Source organism: Anopheles stephensi, chromosome 3, assembly GCF_013141755.1.
Source record: "Anopheles stephensi strain Indian chromosome 3, UCI_ANSTEP_V1.0, whole genome shotgun sequence".
NCBI lineage: Eukaryota > Metazoa > Arthropoda > Insecta > Diptera > Culicidae > Anopheles > Anopheles stephensi.
In genome coordinates, this window is record NC_050203.1 from 363,277 (window position 1) to 379,976 (window position 16,700).

At 46.2% G+C, this 16,700-nt stretch overlaps 4 protein-coding genes and 1 long non-coding RNA gene across 8 annotated transcripts; 3 read left to right on the forward strand and 2 right to left on the reverse strand.

Moving 5' to 3' along the window:
- The first annotated feature begins 537 nt into the window (after positions 1–537).
- LOC118508890 lies at positions 538–1,632 on the forward strand. The gene is made up of 2 exons (XR_004905825.1): positions 538–1,034; positions 1,099–1,632. It is a non-coding gene; the product is annotated as an uncharacterized LOC118508890 (long non-coding RNA).
- Positions 1,633–4,263: 2,631 nt separating this feature from the next.
- On the forward strand, positions 4,264–12,105 carry LOC118508892 (facilitated trehalose transporter Tret1-2 homolog). Of its 3 annotated transcripts, none has more exons than XM_036048725.1 (5): positions 4,264–4,432; positions 5,225–5,763; positions 5,977–6,251; positions 9,841–10,983; positions 11,055–12,105. In XM_036048725.1, exons 2-5 carry the CDS (start codon positions 5,756–5,758, stop codon positions 11,252–11,254), a joined length of 1,626 nt encoding a protein of 541 aa, XP_035904618.1. In that variant the 5' UTR covers positions 4,264–4,432; positions 5,225–5,755; the 3' UTR covers positions 11,255–12,105. The 3 variants fall into 3 exon arrangements, with proteins under 3 accessions (XP_035904618.1, XP_035904620.1, XP_035904621.1); XM_036048727.1 differs by having other exon boundaries at positions 4,267–4,540; positions 11,055–12,097; XM_036048728.1 differs by lacking the exon at positions 4,264–4,432 and adding an exon at positions 4,670–4,819 and having other exon boundaries at positions 11,055–12,097.
- Positions 12,106–12,619: 514 nt separating this feature from the next.
- LOC118508894 (eukaryotic translation initiation factor 3 subunit G) lies at positions 12,620–14,068 on the reverse strand. The gene is made up of 3 exons (XM_036048730.1): positions 13,936–14,068; positions 13,237–13,706; positions 12,620–13,153 (listed from the first exon to the last, which is right to left on the reverse strand). Exons 2-3 carry the CDS (start codon positions 13,685–13,687, stop codon positions 12,789–12,791), a joined length of 816 nt encoding a protein of 271 aa, XP_035904623.1. The 5' UTR covers positions 13,688–13,706; positions 13,936–14,068; the 3' UTR covers positions 12,620–12,788.
- Positions 14,069–14,192: 124 nt separating this feature from the next.
- On the forward strand, positions 14,193–15,386 carry LOC118508895 (serine/threonine-protein kinase Nek7-like). Its single transcript, XM_036048731.1, has 2 exons — positions 14,193–14,427; positions 14,485–15,386. Exons 1-2 carry the CDS (start codon positions 14,363–14,365, stop codon positions 15,233–15,235), a joined length of 816 nt encoding a protein of 271 aa, XP_035904624.1. The 5' UTR covers positions 14,193–14,362; the 3' UTR covers positions 15,236–15,386.
- On the reverse strand, positions 15,216–16,466 carry LOC118508896 (probable U2 small nuclear ribonucleoprotein A'). Of its 2 annotated transcripts, XM_036048733.1 has the most exons (4): positions 16,259–16,466; positions 16,036–16,183; positions 15,485–15,972; positions 15,216–15,348 (listed from the first exon to the last, which is right to left on the reverse strand). In XM_036048733.1, the coding sequence occupies exons 1-4, from the start codon at positions 16,338–16,340 to the stop codon at positions 15,323–15,325; spliced, it is 744 nt and encodes a 247-aa protein (XP_035904626.1). In that variant the 5' UTR covers positions 16,341–16,466; the 3' UTR covers positions 15,216–15,322. The 2 variants fall into 2 exon arrangements, with proteins under 2 accessions (XP_035904626.1, XP_035904625.1); XM_036048732.1 differs by lacking the exon at positions 15,216–15,348 and having other exon boundaries at positions 15,362–15,972; positions 16,259–16,438.
- Positions 16,467–16,700: the final 234 nt, after the last annotated feature.

Genomic DNA, 16,700 nt, shown 5'->3' on the forward strand with positions numbered 1-16,700 from the left:
AAATATTTCAGCGCGAAATGTTTCACGCTTGCAGCATGCAACTTACGCATGGCGCAGACACGTGTACGCAATACTTTTTGAAATGCAATAAATCCAAAAGGAAAACGAGCCAGTCAATAAACCATGCCATCACGGAATTTTCTCCCTCCCGTGAAAATATTAGTTTCACAAAGTGGATTCAGTAGCACATTTTTTACTGGTTTATACGTAAGTTTTGCAAATATACTAAAATGTGGAAATCTCTGTAAGAATTTTTGTTGCAATCTTCAAGCGCACAGCTGAGCGGGACGACTTTCCACTGCTTCATGGATAACTAATATTATGAAATTGACCCCGTAGAGGATCACGTTTTTGCTTCGTGCTTCCGGAAAGTTCAGTACGCATCTGGCCGTGTGTGCGTGAGAGTTTGTGTTATTTGCACACCGAACAACACAAGCGCACGTGCACAACAGCTGACAGAGATCGATAATGGCAACATCGCGAATAGATCGAGCCAACGAGAGGGAAACCTCGCGTAATTGAAACGCATAGCACGACCACACAAGGACCACAGAGTGTTTCAGTGTGCAGGAGGAGTCCATGCTGCTACCGGCTAGTGGATTTTAAGAATACGATATTTTGAATCGAGAGATGGATAAAAAAAAGTCACTGACGGGCTCTCAACGTGTGGAATACAGCTGTGTCCAACACACTGTTGAATGTAAATTTATGCCCGTGTAACGGAAGCCCTCAACCGTCGCTGGACGATCAATTTGACCTGACGACCTTCTCGCGGTATCGAAGGATTTCCACTCCTGCCTCGGGAGGAAGAAACACAAGTGCCGTTACGACCGATACTGTGGGAACGAAAGAATAATTTCCCGACCACACTCACAACACGCGGAACAATTTTCAACCAACCAACCAAGCGGCTCGTATGCTCCTTTATGCAATGATAATAATGTTCGAACGAGCGGCGAGGTTGCGACTCGACGGGAAACATATCGCAAAGTAATCAAACACAATGACAACATTTCATCGTAAATAGGCGCTCCGTTTGTATCACTATAAATAGCGTTAAAAGCACTATTTACCATAGCTGTTTGTTCTATCCGGCAGACATGTTCCCGCTTCACGCGGCGATGCGCCGCTCGCATTTCCAGACTAAGGCATCGGAACTATCCACGAAATACTGTTCGCATCGCGAGTAAGGTACAGAATTCCGTGTTGCGGTACAGGAATATAGGATGAAGTATTGCTCAATGCGGTATATCTCCTCCGCCATGTAGTTACTCCCGACCGCGTTGATACGAAGGACTCGTACAACCATACGACGATGTCATTCACCTTCCACCAAACTGATCACGAGCGCCCGGTGACTTCATCTGAATATAAATCGACTTATTTTGCAGCACTAGACCTCCTCCGTTCGGCAAGGCGCGAGTCGTGGGAGGTATCTGTTCGTAGATTGACTAGCGGACCGTTTACCTACTCTTTGCCGAAAGAGGTTCATCTTATCACGATCATTATGCGTACTCCATAAGCAACAGGCAACAAAGCGCGAACACACCATTCAGCAGTCCCTTTTCCCGGGGTCCATGTGTCTGCGAGCGATACTAATTGTAAACAAATAAATTAAACATCCATCACTGATTTTGTAGGGTAGCAGCACTCCAATTTAAACATGTAGCGGGTCTTGCGCGCTTATTCCGCTATCGTTATGATTTCAATATTTGATTTTTGTAGAAAACCCGCAGGTCTGCTGCCCCGTGTGACTCATTGGCAGAATAACTCTGAGGGAGGGAATTCCTTCCTAACCCAAACAGTGAGCATCTCCCTTTGTGCTCGCCTCCCTTTTAATGACTCGATCAGTGCGTTGAGTGCGGTGTCAACCAGTTGTGTCGGTCTCAGTAACAATTGGCTTGGAATTGGCTGCTTCAATTCCACCAGTGGCCCGCGAATGTATTAAAAACACAACAATTGATGCGTCTTCTTGGGCAGCTGTTGGTTACAGATCGTCGGTAGGGTGTTGGGTTGTGCTAAACGATCGATCTTACCACTTGTTCGGTTAAGTATGATCATCAGATTTTGGGTGCAATAAAAAGCCATCAGCCTGCCGGGATGGCTTATAAATAAATGTGAACAACCGCCCAGCTTGTTAGCGTTAGGAGCTTGTTTTTCTCCATACCTACTTCTCTAAGGAAGTAAGCATTGTTGTCGCACCCAAATAGCACCCTTTGTTGTGTTTACGATGCCAGTTATCGAAACGGTATCGACGCGCTTCCCCCATTGGCAACAGTAACGATCCTGCGACCATGTATGCCCAACGCATTTGACCATTTGGCACCATTTTAAAGCGTTTTATTTCGCTCGCTATGCAATCGTTTGATCGATTCGTATGGACCTGCGAATATTCGCAAATGGTAGCTATGCTTGAGGACAGCAAGCATCGACCGCCCGATCTCCCGTTCTTCGCACCTTCGGAGGTTCCCTTGTAACCAAGAACGAAGTGTGCCAGTCCATCGCAACGGTAGTAAATCCGGGCTACTTTACATCGTTTGTGGATCGAGCGATGACGTCCGGCTCACGGGTGACATTTGAACGGCGATAATAAGATCGAACAGTGCGATCCGTATCGCAAAGCGCAAAATATTTGCTTCGATCATTGTTATGCTGCGAGAAACGACCGAGTTCGGAGGCGGATCTTAATTGCGAAGCAGTGTCCGTTTCTGACGTCGTTTCTCGGTCGAAATGTGTTCCTGCAGGACGTTCAAGTTACGTAACTCGCACACGGAAATGAAGGAACAGCATGAAACATAGAAACCGGTTTCAATGTTTTACGGTTGCAACAGTACGCACCGAGATTCAGGTTATCCGATCTTAGCGGCCTAACACAGCCCCTTCTAGCGTGCCACAAGGAGAGGATCGCAAGAAAAAGCGTGAAATGGGAAGACAACCAACCAAAAGCAACCTGAAAGAACTTTCGTTTTCTTCCGTTTGGTGTGCTGGGTTGATGCAACGTTCCTTATATGCGCAGTAATTTGCCGCCACGTCAACACAGCATACGTGAATTAATGGAAAATATGATCTGATTGTGTGATAGGAAAAAAAATTCAAACAAAACAGTTCCAGTTTTTTTCTACGATTGCACAAACAAACTTTACCAGTTACAAGCCTTTGAGTTTACAGTCGCTGAAACCGGTACAAAGAGCCCATAAATAACATCTGCTCCACAGGGCTCAAATTTAAACAATCAATAGTAAATAACCGATAATGGTAACCTTATGCAATTCACCTCCAGCCGTAGATCCGAGATTAAAATTCGTCTAATCGTGTAAATGCATCTATCGCACGTGCACGAGATGCATGGATGCAGTGGTCAGACGAAGGGCGATAGTTTACCGATGGCGATAGTTGGCCGGTTTTACCTAATTTCCCATCAGACGGAATGCATTGGAGCAGGCCTTAAAAGGCTCCCCGGTGGATGCTATCAGTGCCGTTATCAGTCAAGTACCTTAGAGCTGGAGCCTATTTGTCACGTGTGCACATTGTAGTAACATGGAGAAGGAAAACTCCAAACTAATTCAATCCACAAAGCATCCGGTAGCAGTATAGTATTTATTACTCACCAGCGATATGGTGCAGTTTGATGTTGTTTCAAGTGTGGCCTGTTTGTGGACGAGTTTGCTCTTGACCTAAGCTAATTGGGCTAGTGCTTTAGAGGAAAAAAATATTTTACACGTTATCTACCCAACCGTGGCGTTGCTCAATTATCGAGCATGCGTTTTTAATCTAATCATATCGAACAATTGGGTTTATCAGCAATTGCGGACATATTAGCTCGTTTCATCTCGATCTGACCGGTCGCAAAATGTGTCTATCAATCGTGTATTGCTTAGTCGGATGCACTAACACCGTCGTAACGCGAAGAGCCAGCCAGAGCATTACTAACATTCATTACTTCCGATGTTCCGCACTATGGGTTCGCGCGTAAAGTACATGGGAGGAAATAATGTAAGCACGTAAGCATCGCGCATGACTATGGCTCACAACACAGCCCCACGATCACCGTAGAATGAAAAGCGAACATATTGAATAAAATATAATTAGACAATAAGTGAACTCTTTTTTGAATAATAAAAAAAATAATAATTCAGTGTTGTAGTAACTGAGCAAATTCTCATACGTAATAATCACGAGTACTTACCCTACCGAAGAATGCTTCTACGACCAGTGTGCAAAGGAAAGATGAGGCGTTTGGTTTCACGCGTACGCACCCATTCGTGGCTGGCCCGCGCTCAAGACGAACGGCGGCCGAAAGCATTTAAGCGACTCGTGGACGCACCGCAGCGCATAGCGTGGTGCGGTGTGCTGAGAACTTTGCTCCGCCACTCCAAGGGACATGGTGCGATGATCGACACCGGCAAGCGATTCAACGATTGTCAGAAGGCAGGCAAGTGTTCAGAAACTTTTCGAAGCCGGCTAGAAGTGTGATTGGATGTCTTCCAACTCCATAACTGTGCACTGTAGTTAATATGTTGCATAAAATCGGTTTGCGTGTGTGAGTGAACAGTGAAACTAGTGTAGTTTTTATCTAAAATGAGTGTTTTGCTCCACTGCTCGTATAACGTGCATTTCTTCGTTTTTGTTGCCTTCTTGAGATTAGTTTTCGCAAAGCAGTTTCGACTCGGTGCCGTTTCTTGAGATCTTTGTCATCCACCCGTCCGCGGCAGAACCGCCGCAGACGGCGTGGTTCGACAAGGGTTTTTCTTTATCAGTCGTTGTTTGCCATTTTCAAAGCGCTGGCAGTTGTTCGCAACACGGACTAGTCCGACCACCGGTAGTTTGCACACTTTCCACAATGTTTGTGCTCGCTGTAAAATGTGTTGTGAAAAATGCGCAGTTGGCAAATAAAAAGTGCTGCAAAAGTGTGTAGTTTCCCGGCGAAGAAATGCGATCAATCTGCTTTCCAACCAATCGAGCACAGCCATCCGGCGGTTCTTCTGCATAAATAAATGCACTCGAAAGGCAAAACAAAGGCAACGCCTACCGGCCTTGTAGTGTTGATCCGTTTAACGACGTTGCCCACTGCGAGCGCGTGCACATGCACTTGCAACACAGAACTTCCTTAAGGATAATAGAAGCGAAGATGACATCATCCATTTCCGGATTCTTTCTGCGATCCTCCCCCTTTGGCACCAAGGATTAATGTGTTTGTGTGTTTTGTTTTTCTTTTCCATTTCAGAACTGTGTGCGTAGTACTGTGCAGTGCAGTGTTTTTGTGAAAACAGTCCCAATCGCAATTCCAAACGACAATTGCACCAGCTTAAGAATCCGCCACCGTGCGCAATAAAATGAACCCAACGATGGTGGTCGGTGGGATGCAACCGACGATCGAAGAATACTTTAAGCTGATTCCATTCTAGCGGTCGGTATGGTGCGGTAGCTGTTGTGGCAAAAACTCAAACAACGTGACAACACAAGCTAGTATTAGGCACTTGACAAATCTCTTCCTAACATTCGTTCATTGCTGTGATAAAAAGTTGACAAAGCGGAAACGCCTCGAGAAAACCCGTCTTGTCATTCCACCGAACGAGCGGCAAAGCTAAAGACTTTGTACGTGCAAAATAGTGCTGTGAGTAGTTTTAAGTTGCAGTTGCATCGAGGCAAAGAACTGTGTGTTTGTGTCTACTAAACGCTTGATCGGGCGAGATATTTTATGCTGGTTGCCGCTGTGTCGGGAGAAACGTGATATTGAACTGTTCTCGCCTACAAAATGACGGGGTACGTATCGCTGGATGAAAGTCCACATACTGGTCAGCTTCTGTGCTGTGGTCATCTGCGCGAGAGGTGTTAGGCCCGTTTGGGCCACTTGTTTTGTGCACGATTGCAATAAATGTCCAGAGGAATAGAGGAACCATGTTATCATTCGCAGATAGATAGTGGAGGGAGATAAATGTCTCATGTGGGTTTCCATTTCGTTTGTGCTCGTTGCAGGAAAGATTCGGTGGTGCTAGTGGACAAGAACACAACGCCGCAAATTATGGCCACCGGCGAGAAGGGTATGGCAGTCACGCTGGCTACCGTCGAGAGCCAGCCGAACAAAGCGGCCGAGCGAGGCAAGGCCATGCGCCAGGTGGTAGCCGCATTCGTAGCCAACCTGGGCACGATCAACACCGGACTCATCTTTGGCTTCTCCGCCGTAGTTATTCCCCAGCTGCAGGCCACGGATTCGCTTATCCCCGTCGATGAAAGTCAATCATCGTGGGTTGGTACGTATCATCGGCAGCTCCATGCCATGTGAAGAATCTCACTAACAGCACGCGTCGGGTCAGGAAGTAGGAAAATTACTTGTGCCGTGTGTGTGTGTGTGTTCTCTCCCTCCGGCATGGCGACATGCCTGTACCGGTACCGGGGTACAAGGACATCGGAAGTCAATCACTTCGCTCCGATCGTGTACGTGAGTCGTGGTCGTGAGGCTCTTCGTCCACAACCAGCCACACAGCTAAATTTAGCCGGCTGTGTGCATGTGGACCGTGCTCAACCCATCGCGTGACGTGTCCGTGTGTTCACTGCTTCGCATCAGCTGATCCAATGAAGCGAACAATATTGCTTGCCGCCGATTCTCAGCCGGTACATCTTGTAGGAACTAAGAAAAAGAACCTGTGCAGTGCTTGCCACCCAGCACCCAGCACCCAGCACCGATCAACACGGTCTGCGAAAAACAAACAGATCTTTAACCTTTGCTCTCACTAACATACCCACTACGTCGTTGGCGTCGTTTATGGTTCACCAACACCGGCCTCTGTTGCCCGTTAGCAAAGAGATGTACTTTCTTTGTCAATAGGTGTGTTCATGTTTTGTTTCAACATCACAATGCATATACACAAACCAGTGTGAGACATGCCACCTGTTGTGCATTCTAAGCTTTCGATGAATGCATTGTCCCATCGCCCGATTGATTAGTCATAAGAGTGAGACGCGCTTTTTGCACCAGAAGTGACCCACATGTTCGAGGCAATGTATGATAACTGCTGCGATCTAGTTTCCGGCTGCTCACTTAGTTCTCTGCTCAAGGTAACCGGTTCTTCAATTGGCAACATGCAATGACCAACCAGTATCCACGCTTCGGGAAATGATCTCGATGACAACAACGGCGAGATGATGGTGACGTTCTGTTTATTAAATTATTTTTAGCAGCAGTGCAATACGAAGTACACCCGTTCTTGTGGTTGCCAATGTCTTGGACGCGCTGTGGCGTTGTCCATCCAAACACAGCCCGTGTATCGACCGACACGGGCCAATACAAGTTTCCTTCCGACTCGTGGCTATGTGAGGGCAAACCACACGTGTCACTTATTCGGAGCAATGAATAATTAACGTACTCGTCATTTAGATCGCTCGTCCGAGCACCTCCGGACACGTTCCGAACGTTTCTGCAGTTTTGCAGAGCACTTTTTAATCGGTATAGAAAAATACATGAATTGATATCACCCATGTCGCCGTTAGGCTAATCTTCACCGAAAAAGGAGGGAAAGATTGCTTACTGTATGCCTCTTCGGGCACCGGTTGTGTTTGAACTGTGCTGTTTTGTTGCAGATGCTATCTTCCTTCGTGGGGCGTTTTGTTTGCTGCCTTTCCTTGGCTTGAGTGGTCTGGTGCTATCGATTCGCTTAATATACAGTGCTCCTCAAACACAGCTGATTGATAAAGGGAGACATTGAGGCATTAGGGAAAATAATTGTTGTTGAGACAATCAACATTGCTAAACGATTGTCATAGGACCCAGAGTACGTTCCAGCGAACGTGATGATGATGGTCATTTATCTGCGCTTCGCGTTTCACCCTGACCCAGTTTCAACTTTGTCCCTCCGGGTACTGTCCACCAAGTTACTGAAGGCGCGAGTCAGCGGTCGAAACATCCAGATCTTCCGTCGCCGTCTTCGTGGTGGCCATCGTTCTATTGATTTTGCCTTGCGTCATGCAGAGCGAATCATATGGGAAGGACGCATCCTTCCGATAGCGCCCGCATGCCCACCCGGTACCGAGCTAGTTCCAGCGCTTCATTGTTGGTCAATGGCTCGGTTACGATGACGCGACATCCCGTTTGCCACCTACTGCGATAACGATCGAGCGCAAAGTTATTACAGTCGGCTCGTGGCCATATCATCACATACCGCAGACTTCGCCAAGCCGAAGCGTTGCGTCGGAAAGATCTCACTTAATTACTATCACGCATCTGCTGCATGCTACTTTACGCATCACTGCAGGCACGAATTGGGTCCGACGAGTAAAATCGATATGCTTTTAATCGAAGCCACTTTTGGTTCCTTGTGTCAGCACTCGCAAATCGGATCACACATTGACTGATGTCTACGATCGTAAAAACTAGCTCATCATAAAGCCCTCGGTGGGGAAGAAGACCAAAGAAACAGGATCTAAGATAAGGGTGTACGTTGATACTGTAGCATTTAGCCGCCAAGTGCTTTGGCGGTGGGTTTGTGAATCGTTGGTCAAAGTCACACTCCGTTTATCGGTCTCATCCAAAGTTCAAATGCACACGCCCTGCAATGACGACAACCTGCTGACATGTGAAGCCATCCAGATTCTTGACATACATACGCTCAATCCTCCACAAATTTGCCGGTCAGTTCATTATCCTTGCTCAATGAAGTGGCGATAATTTTTGACACTCTCGGTCGTCAAGTTGAAGCGCGGCTCAGCGTATGGAGATATCCTTGCCGCGTGGTAGCCATCAGCCGGCAACGGTTGTTATAAGGATTCGTAACGATTTCATCCGCACTCCAATGAGTTCATTCCTCGCCACTGTCTGCATGGCCACAGCGGAAAAAAATTGTTGTCCATCAATCTCGGCGTTTTTGCGTAACGCACACAGTCTAACGACAGTGGCAGCATGCTTAGCATTTTGTTGGCAATGCTCTCGAGGGCGTTGGATATACCATTATTTGACTAACCATAAACTGATAAGAAAGCGGTGAACTCTTCTCAATGCGTTAAACGGTCGACGGGTGTGTTGTCGCATGTGAAGTGGATATGTCCACAATGGGTGGTTGACAAACGCGATGAAATGTACGATAACACACATCACACGTGGTTGCTAGTTTGTTGTTGCAAAAGCGAATGGATAAATAAATCCCCGTTTTGTCTGCGCCATTATGTCTTCATTGCAAAAACAAAAGTACGAGTTGCACAACACCACAAGAATAGTCTTATCTCCATAATAAACGCAAACCAAAATAATGTATGTACGTTTCGGGAGTCTCATTGCACATTACAACATTGCATCACACATGCGGTAATTGTTTTACAACAGACGAATGCAGCGAAATTAGCATAAGTAGCTTTTGGTTGAAATAACGAATGGAACTCTCTTCTGGATTGTACCTCAAAAGATAAATAAAAAATAGAAGATAGAGAGCCTTTTGTGCGGTGTCCTGATGTACCTGTTACCTTTGGCTAGTGCTACACCAGGATGCGGTGCCAAATCTGATCTGATCAAGGCTTAGTCATTGTTTACTCCGCGGTGCGAGGTTATTTACATTGATTGCCTTGCGGGCACTATTCGTTGGTGTTATGGCAGCTAATAAGTTCGATGCAAGAAAAGTATGTTTTATCAACCGGTTCACTTCTGACTTGCAACAGCTGAGCCATTGACCACGTTGTTTGTGAGTGGCATAAGTGTACGTAGTAAAACGTGCATAGCAATGCATTCCTACCACTGACCCCACGTGACTTACTGTTACTCGAGCCCGTGTTCTCGTGAGTCTGATTAACCGTGTCGTGACGTAATATCCTCCCCGAAGCAGCAAACTCATTCAAATTCTACATCTTCTTCCACAGCATCCTTATCAGCGATTGGAACTCCGATCGGATGTCTCCTGAGCGGCTACGTGATGGACAACTTCGGGCGTAAAAAGGCGCTGATAGCAACGCAGATTCCGACGATCATTGGCTGGATCATCATTGCTTGCGCGTCAAACGTGGGAATGATCTACGCTGGCCGTGTCTTGACCGGCTTCGGTTCGGGCATGGTTGGTGCTCCGGCCCGTGTCTATACGTCGGAAGTAACTCAGCCACATTTGCGCGGAATGCTCTGTGCGCTCGCCTCGACCGGCATCAGCTTGGGTGTGCTGATCCAGTACACGCTGGGTGCGTTCACCACATGGAAGTTCCTGTCCGGCATGTCGGTAATCGTACCGGTGGCCGCTTTCATTCTCATGCTGCTCATGCCTGAAACACCGAACTATCTCGTTTCGAAGCAAAAGCCCGAAAAGGCACGTAGGAGTCTGGCACGGTTGCGCGGCTCTAGCTACAACATTGATCGTGAGGTCGAACAGTTGCAGTCGTTCGCTGCCAAGACCAACGCAAGCGGCAAAAAGCAGCTCAGCATGCGCGAAACAATCCAAGCACTGGTACATCCGTCCTGTCTGAAACCATTCGCCATCCTGACGGTCTACTTCATGATGTACCAATTCAGTGGAGTCAACACGATCACGTTCTACGCGGTCGAAATCTTTCGGGACTCGGGCACCAAGATGGACAAGAACACCTGTACCATTCTGCTTGGCGTTGTTCGGCTGATTTTCACTATAGTTGGCGCTATTCTGCTGCGTCGTTGTGGCCGGCGTCCACTCACATTCATTTCCGGCATCGGTTGCGGTTTCACAATGGTTGGTCTCGGTGTGTATCTCTACTTCAAGCGCCAGTGGGATCTGGCTGATCCTCCGATCGAACCTGTCGCCACCTGGTTCCCAGTGGCGTGCATCTTCATCTTCATAACCACTTGCACGGTCGGCTTCCTGATTGTGCCATGGGTCATGATCGGTGAGCTGTATCCGATGAAGGTGCGAGGACTGGTAGGCGGTTTCACCACCTGCATGGCACACAGCTTCGTGTTCATCGTGGTCAAAACGTACCCCTTCTTGACGCACTTGCTGGAGCGCCACGGAACCTTTATCCTGTACGGATGCTTTTCCTTCGTGGGTAAGTGCCAGTAACAACCTTTCACACTGATGGCTTTTTGTTACATTTGTTCTCATTTTTTCTTCCTCTAGGCACTGTTTTCTTCTATCTTTGCCTGCCGGAAACTAAGGGCAAGACATTGCAAGAAATCGAAGATTACTTCTCGGGACGCACCAAGACTCTGAAAAAAGCGAAACCGGGCAACGCCGATCAACAGGATGGCCAGCAGTTTCTCGCCAATGGTGCTAAACCGTCGGTGCTTTCACCCGAAAAGAACAAGCTGCTTCCATAACGGAACATGCAACCAATTTCCCCTGACCGGTGCTTTAAGACAGATCTGCCCTCAAAACATAATGGAAGCGCCGGTAGTATCCTGAATCCTTCAATACGGATCCGTTTTGTTCCTAAGTCACTATTTTCGTTAAGATAGCCTTCTGTACTCTATGCATAATTGTTCGTGCGTCCTGCAAAACAGACAGGCGCACGTCCTGGTACGATTGGTACGAGTCCTGGTACGAGTAGTACTGTTAACCGATGATATCACTAGATTTTTGCGTGTTTCGTTCATTTCACCCAGTCAGACATTAAGTATTATTAGAAACGCGTATTTGATAGGAGCAGAGTGTAGATAGGAAGTACTGTTTTTATAAAAGTTTTAAAATGCTATTCAAAACGGGTAAACGAACGAGAACGATGGAATGCTGCTTCAAAACGTGCACACAGAGGGAGCAGGCCAACGAAGTGAGAACGGTAACAACAGATAAAAAGCACAACCCAACATCTGTATCGCTTGTACGGCGAAACTCAGAACCAGCAACTGATATCTTCTCAAACTAACAATTAAGACATTCGCCAAAAGTGCCTGAAGGTGGGAAGCAGAACAGCAAAGCAGATGCTGCAACGCGTGTAGTCTTCACAAAGACATAGATAGTACTCGGTCGTTCTGAACGTTACCGTTGAAATGTGCACACCAAGCCTGTAGTAGTACTTAAGGAATAGATTTAGCAAAGTCTGGTAGGCTAGCTCATCCAACACACCACAAGCGAAAGCGTAATCAAACTAATTACCTATGAGATTGCATTGATTCCCTGCGAAGAGCTTCTCACGTACTGTTACAGAATAAAACACCAATTATTCAAAGAACTGTGCGCGTTGAGCGGGATAATTTCGCTTTCCTTCACAGTCCAAGATGTCTCGCTTTCGCGATGCCGCACGGATGAATAATTCAAAATTGTGTTTACTTATTAGCATTTCCACGATTCATGGCCAGACAAACGTTCGTTTTGCAATTTTTCTCAACCTGCGTTCTAAATCATGTTGGTTGCAGAAAAGACCCATGAAATCTTGATTAAAAGCAGCAGACTTACCTGTGCGGTCTATGTTTCACCTAACACATGCCTTTGAAGTCCTTCCACATTTTTAGTGGCCACTAATGTCGCAAGCATTCGCGAGGACTTCGTCTGCTTTGCCGGATTAATATGCTAAATGATAAATAACAGAAGATTGACAAAAACAAATCAGACCACAAGCTGATCAAATAGTCTCAACAGTATGAGAGTCACTTTCGTCCCTAGAAACGGACACTGTTTTTCATTGTGGGAGTTAAAATTCCCCATAGTTCAGGATGCACATCATACGTAAAGTGATACATTCAGAATTCCCCTTTCTCGTCCTTTTTATATTTAGTTTCTTTTTTATCTCCGTGTCCTCTGCCCGTAGTTCCATGATCTCTCCTCGTGTTAAAGCAAACACCATGGACAATCACCACACAAAACAGAAGATATTCACGCCGTAATACTCACTTCACGGTACTCCTACAATCCTCTTTACTGCGGGTTTTGCGGCTTGGACCATTCAACGCTTAAAATCAGATGATCGTAACCATAACCATTGAGAACTTCGATCGCAGTTGCTGCATCGCGGCGGGAACGGAAGTGAACGTAGGCGAAACCTTTGCACAGACCGGTGCTCTTGTCGCGAGACAAAAACATTTTGGTGTGTGGTCCGAATTTCTTCACCAATTCCTCCAAATCTGCCTCTGTCATGGCCTCGGACAGGTTCGAAATACGAATCGCACTAGTGTCATCACGTCCACGCATCGCCCCACCAATGCCAGGCTTGCCTTGAGTTTCCTTCATGTGTGGCGGAACATATTTGCCCGGCTTGCTAGATGTTGTCGTTTCCGGAACCGCTAAAAAGTAAAACAATACAAATATGCGTTAAGCTTTCGTTCGTTCAAGCTACAGCGAAGAGTTTTTTTTTTAATACACTTACGAGCTGCCGCAGGCTTAGTCGGCTTGTCGAACGCGCTGTTCTTGTATGGACAATGGAATGACCAATGCTCTCCCTCACAAGTACGACACTTGACGATGTTTTTCATCGAGTCTAGGGCGTTTTCGTTCTTCTGTTCTTCCTCCTTGTTCGTGATGAACTGCATGAAAACGTCTTCCGAAACCATGGTTGTCTGAGGGTTCGGACCCGGGCGGTCGGTGGCCGAGTCGCCGAACTTGGCCAAGTTCTTCCGTCTAGCAACACACTTCGGCACCACAATCCGGCTGATTTTGTACGTGCGCACCACCTTGATTTTCTTGTCATCCTTGTTGTACTTGTACTCCGTTACGATCTTTTGTCCGTTCTCGATAACCTCGGAAGGTGGAGGGAGCGATCCAGAGTCCGAATCGACCTCATCAGCCCACGAAGATTTAATATCGTCCAACGCCGGCATGGTGATGTTCACTCGATATCTGCAATCAGAAGAACAATCGTTGTAGAAAAACTTCCGGAAGACACGAAACAATCAGCATCTAGGTTCGCCAACCCTGCCGTGCAGGAAAAGGAGAAACGTCATATGCCACAGCACCAGCAGCAGCAGCAGCAGCGCCATGTGTATGACCACCGGAATATGCTCTATTTTCCGTCGCATTGCATTTATTTCACGATTTCCATTGGGCTACAACATCGAAAAACACTTACCACTATCACTCACGATTAGCAGCGCTTTTCTGCAACGATAAATTAGTTATTTGTGAACGAAAATCGTCGCCGCGATGCGTTCTGATTTCTTCACTGAACTACAAATGGCCGATGGTTGTCAAATTTGACAGCACAGTCACGCACAAAACAGAAGCACACAAATTTTTTATTTGATTATTGTTTGCTGTTGCCTAAATAATTCCGTTACCTTTTTGATTCGTTTCGATTGGGAATTACGAGTGCATATTATTTTTACGCAAACACTATTGAATGTCATGGATTATGAGTAGATACTTAATGCACTGTCAACGGTCTACCTTTTTCTTATTTTCGATATGAAAGAAAATGCCTCTCTAGGCGTCAGTGGCTAGTGCACGTATCGAACATTACGAAATAGTATCGATATCTAGTGATCTGGTGGTAAATTATGGACGAGTTCAATTATTCAGCTTTGCATCTGCATACAATCCTGGCAGAAGGGTGTTTTGGAAGGTACGAGGAAAAGGAACCATTTGGTAGAATTATTTACAATTAGTCTTTGTTCGACAGTTCCGTAGGTTTGTACCAGTACTACGGGCAGTATGTGGTTATCAAGAGCATCCCTTACGATAGCCCCGATTATGCGTACACGGCCGTTCTAAAGGAGCACATGATTCTTTCCCGAATGAACCATCCCCGAATCATACAATATCTGGGGTACTTTCAAGCTGCCAGCAGTTGGAATATTGTGCTTGAGTTTGCGGAGCGAGGTAATTTGGCTACGTTCCTCGAACGACGTTCTGCCGAAAGAGCTTTCCTTAATCAACACACCGTCATGGCGAAAATTGGTGATATCGCAGACGGGCTTATCTATCTGCATCAGAGAAACGTTATTCACCGTGACCTAAAGCCTGCCAACGTACTGATCTGTGTGGACAACCGACTAAAACTGGCAGATTTTGGCATCTCAAAAATTATGCACGATGACGACTTCAATCGGACAATTGTCGGTACACCGCTTTATATGGCACCTGAGGTGGCTTCCGGCAAGGATTATGACTATAAGAGCGACGTATGGGCGTTGGGCATTATTTTCTATGAACTGTGCATGCTGGAACATCCTTTCGTAAAGAGCGTCGGAGCGGGGAGGAAGCAGAAATTTCGCGTACCACAAATCGACTGGAAACGATGTGGATACTCTCCGACCGTGCAGATGCTATGTGATATGACGATACAGAAAGATCTGACAAAGCGATGGAAGCTGGAGGACATTTTGAAGGAATATCACGTTCTACAGTTAATGAATCGACCGACTTCTTAGTGCAACTTTTTCAATGTATTTCACACTCTTCTCGACCACGCGCCTTGACCAACCGAGCGTAAAATGTATCTGTTCCTATCGGAGCTTTTAGTCTGCTTCTGAACCGTTATTACCTAAAGTAGATGGAAAGTAAATATAAAACATTTGTTCATTAATCACTGCTTATTTCCATTCGCCCTCGAAGTGTGCCCTTTGGGGTAAGTTGTCTGAAAGCCGAATACTAAGAAAGAGTAAGTTTGAAGACGTTACCGTTCAGTATGTCTCCAGTTATTTGCCCAGATTGTAGCATGCGGTTGAGCCGTTCAACTTCGTGCAGATTCGTGGCTCGCTTTATCGCTTCCTTAATTTTCTGTATGTCTGCCGGGCTAGCGTTCTGCACTGCTTGTTTTTCCGGCGAACTGGGACCACCCGCACCGACAGGTAGCGCTTGTTTCGCTTTCCGAACGATTTCCTTGTGCATTTCTTTTCCTTTCTTCGACTTGAACAATTGATTCGCTGCTTCACGCTCTTTCTGTCGGATCTTACGGAAATCTAACAGCCGCAGATTAGGAAATCGAAAAGCAACATACTCACGATAGTGTTGCTTGGTTGACACAGGATTCGTTAGCAGACTTAGCGTCTCCAGATTCGGCAACTTTGTTAATGGTTCCAAGTCACCGAGTTCCTGAATGTTATTACCGGTCAGAATGACGCTTTGAAGGTTGGGAAGCGATTCGTGTAGATTTTCGCTTATTCTTCTGCAAGTGGAGAAACTCATCAATTGTTATGCTATCCGCAAAGCCTATCCAAAGCAAACCTACACGATCCGGTTGTTGTTGAGGAGAAGACACTTCAGCCTTGGAAGCCGAGGGAATCCATCCAGCTTACGAATATCGTTGTCGGAAAAGTCGATCGTGTCAAACTGATCCAAAGTGGCACCCATATTCTCGATTTGTGGTATTTTGTAGCCTGAAATACGCGGGACAATGTGTGCTAGTAAATGGAACAGAACGATGTGTGATTCTAGCGGCTCGTTCCACTTACCACGTAAATCCAGCTCTCGATCGCGACATGGGTTCATGTACTGCATGGACTGGTTTATCAAATCTGGCGTGAGTTTTACCATTTTCAATCGTATTTAACGCAATGGATGGAGCAAAATAACACGCCGATAAATGTTTATGTTTGCAATCTGACGCTTCTCGATCCGCAATAAAACACTTGAAACGCTTCGTTGCTTCATTCCGCTACAACGCACGGTGGTTAGAGCTGAGATGTGTTCGTAATTGCGTCAACTGTCAGATGACCGGCATTCTTTGCCAAACTGCGCTATTGTTTTTTTTTATGATAAGTTTGTCTGTAAACCGAGCCGTAAGCAATCTTTTGATTGTTTGCATATATTCGTTACCGTTATCCGATGACCACTGATGGTATGAGAGCCTGTAAAGCGTAAAAAAGCTTGTATCCGTTTATTTTTGTCGAAACC

Coding starts and splice junctions, on each gene's coding strand:
- LOC118508892 (XM_036048725.1), top strand. Junction 6,252..9,840: donor AAGTCAATCATCGTGGGTTG/GTACGTATCATC, acceptor CTTCTTCCACAG/CATCCTTATCAGCGATTGGA. Junction 10,984..11,054: donor CGGATGCTTTTCCTTCGTGG/GTAAGTGCCAGT, acceptor TTCTTCCTCTAG/GCACTGTTTTCTTCTATCTT.
- LOC118508894 (XM_036048730.1), bottom strand. CDS start 13,687: ATGCCGGCGTTGGACGATATTAAATCTTCGTGGGCTGATGAGGTCGAT. Junction 13,154..13,236: donor GACTAAGCCTGCGGCAGCTC/GTAAGTGTATTA, acceptor TTTACTTTTTAG/CGGTTCCGGAAACGACAACA.
- LOC118508895 (XM_036048731.1), top strand. CDS start 14,363: ATGGACGAGTTCAATTATTCAGCTTTGCATCTGCATACAATCCTGGCA. Junction 14,428..14,484: donor GCAGAAGGGTGTTTTGGAAG/GTACGAGGAAAA, acceptor TTTGTTCGACAG/TTCCGTAGGTTTGTACCAGT.
- LOC118508896 (XM_036048732.1), bottom strand. CDS start 16,340: ATGGTAAAACTCACGCCAGATTTGATAAACCAGTCCATGCAGTACATG. Junction 16,184..16,258: donor TCGAGAGCTGGATTTACGTG/GTAAGTGGAACG, acceptor CGCGTATTTCAG/GCTACAAAATACCACAAATC. Junction 15,973..16,035: donor CTCAACAACAACCGGATCGT/GTAGGTTTGCTT, acceptor CTCCACTTGCAG/AAGAATAAGCGAAAATCTAC.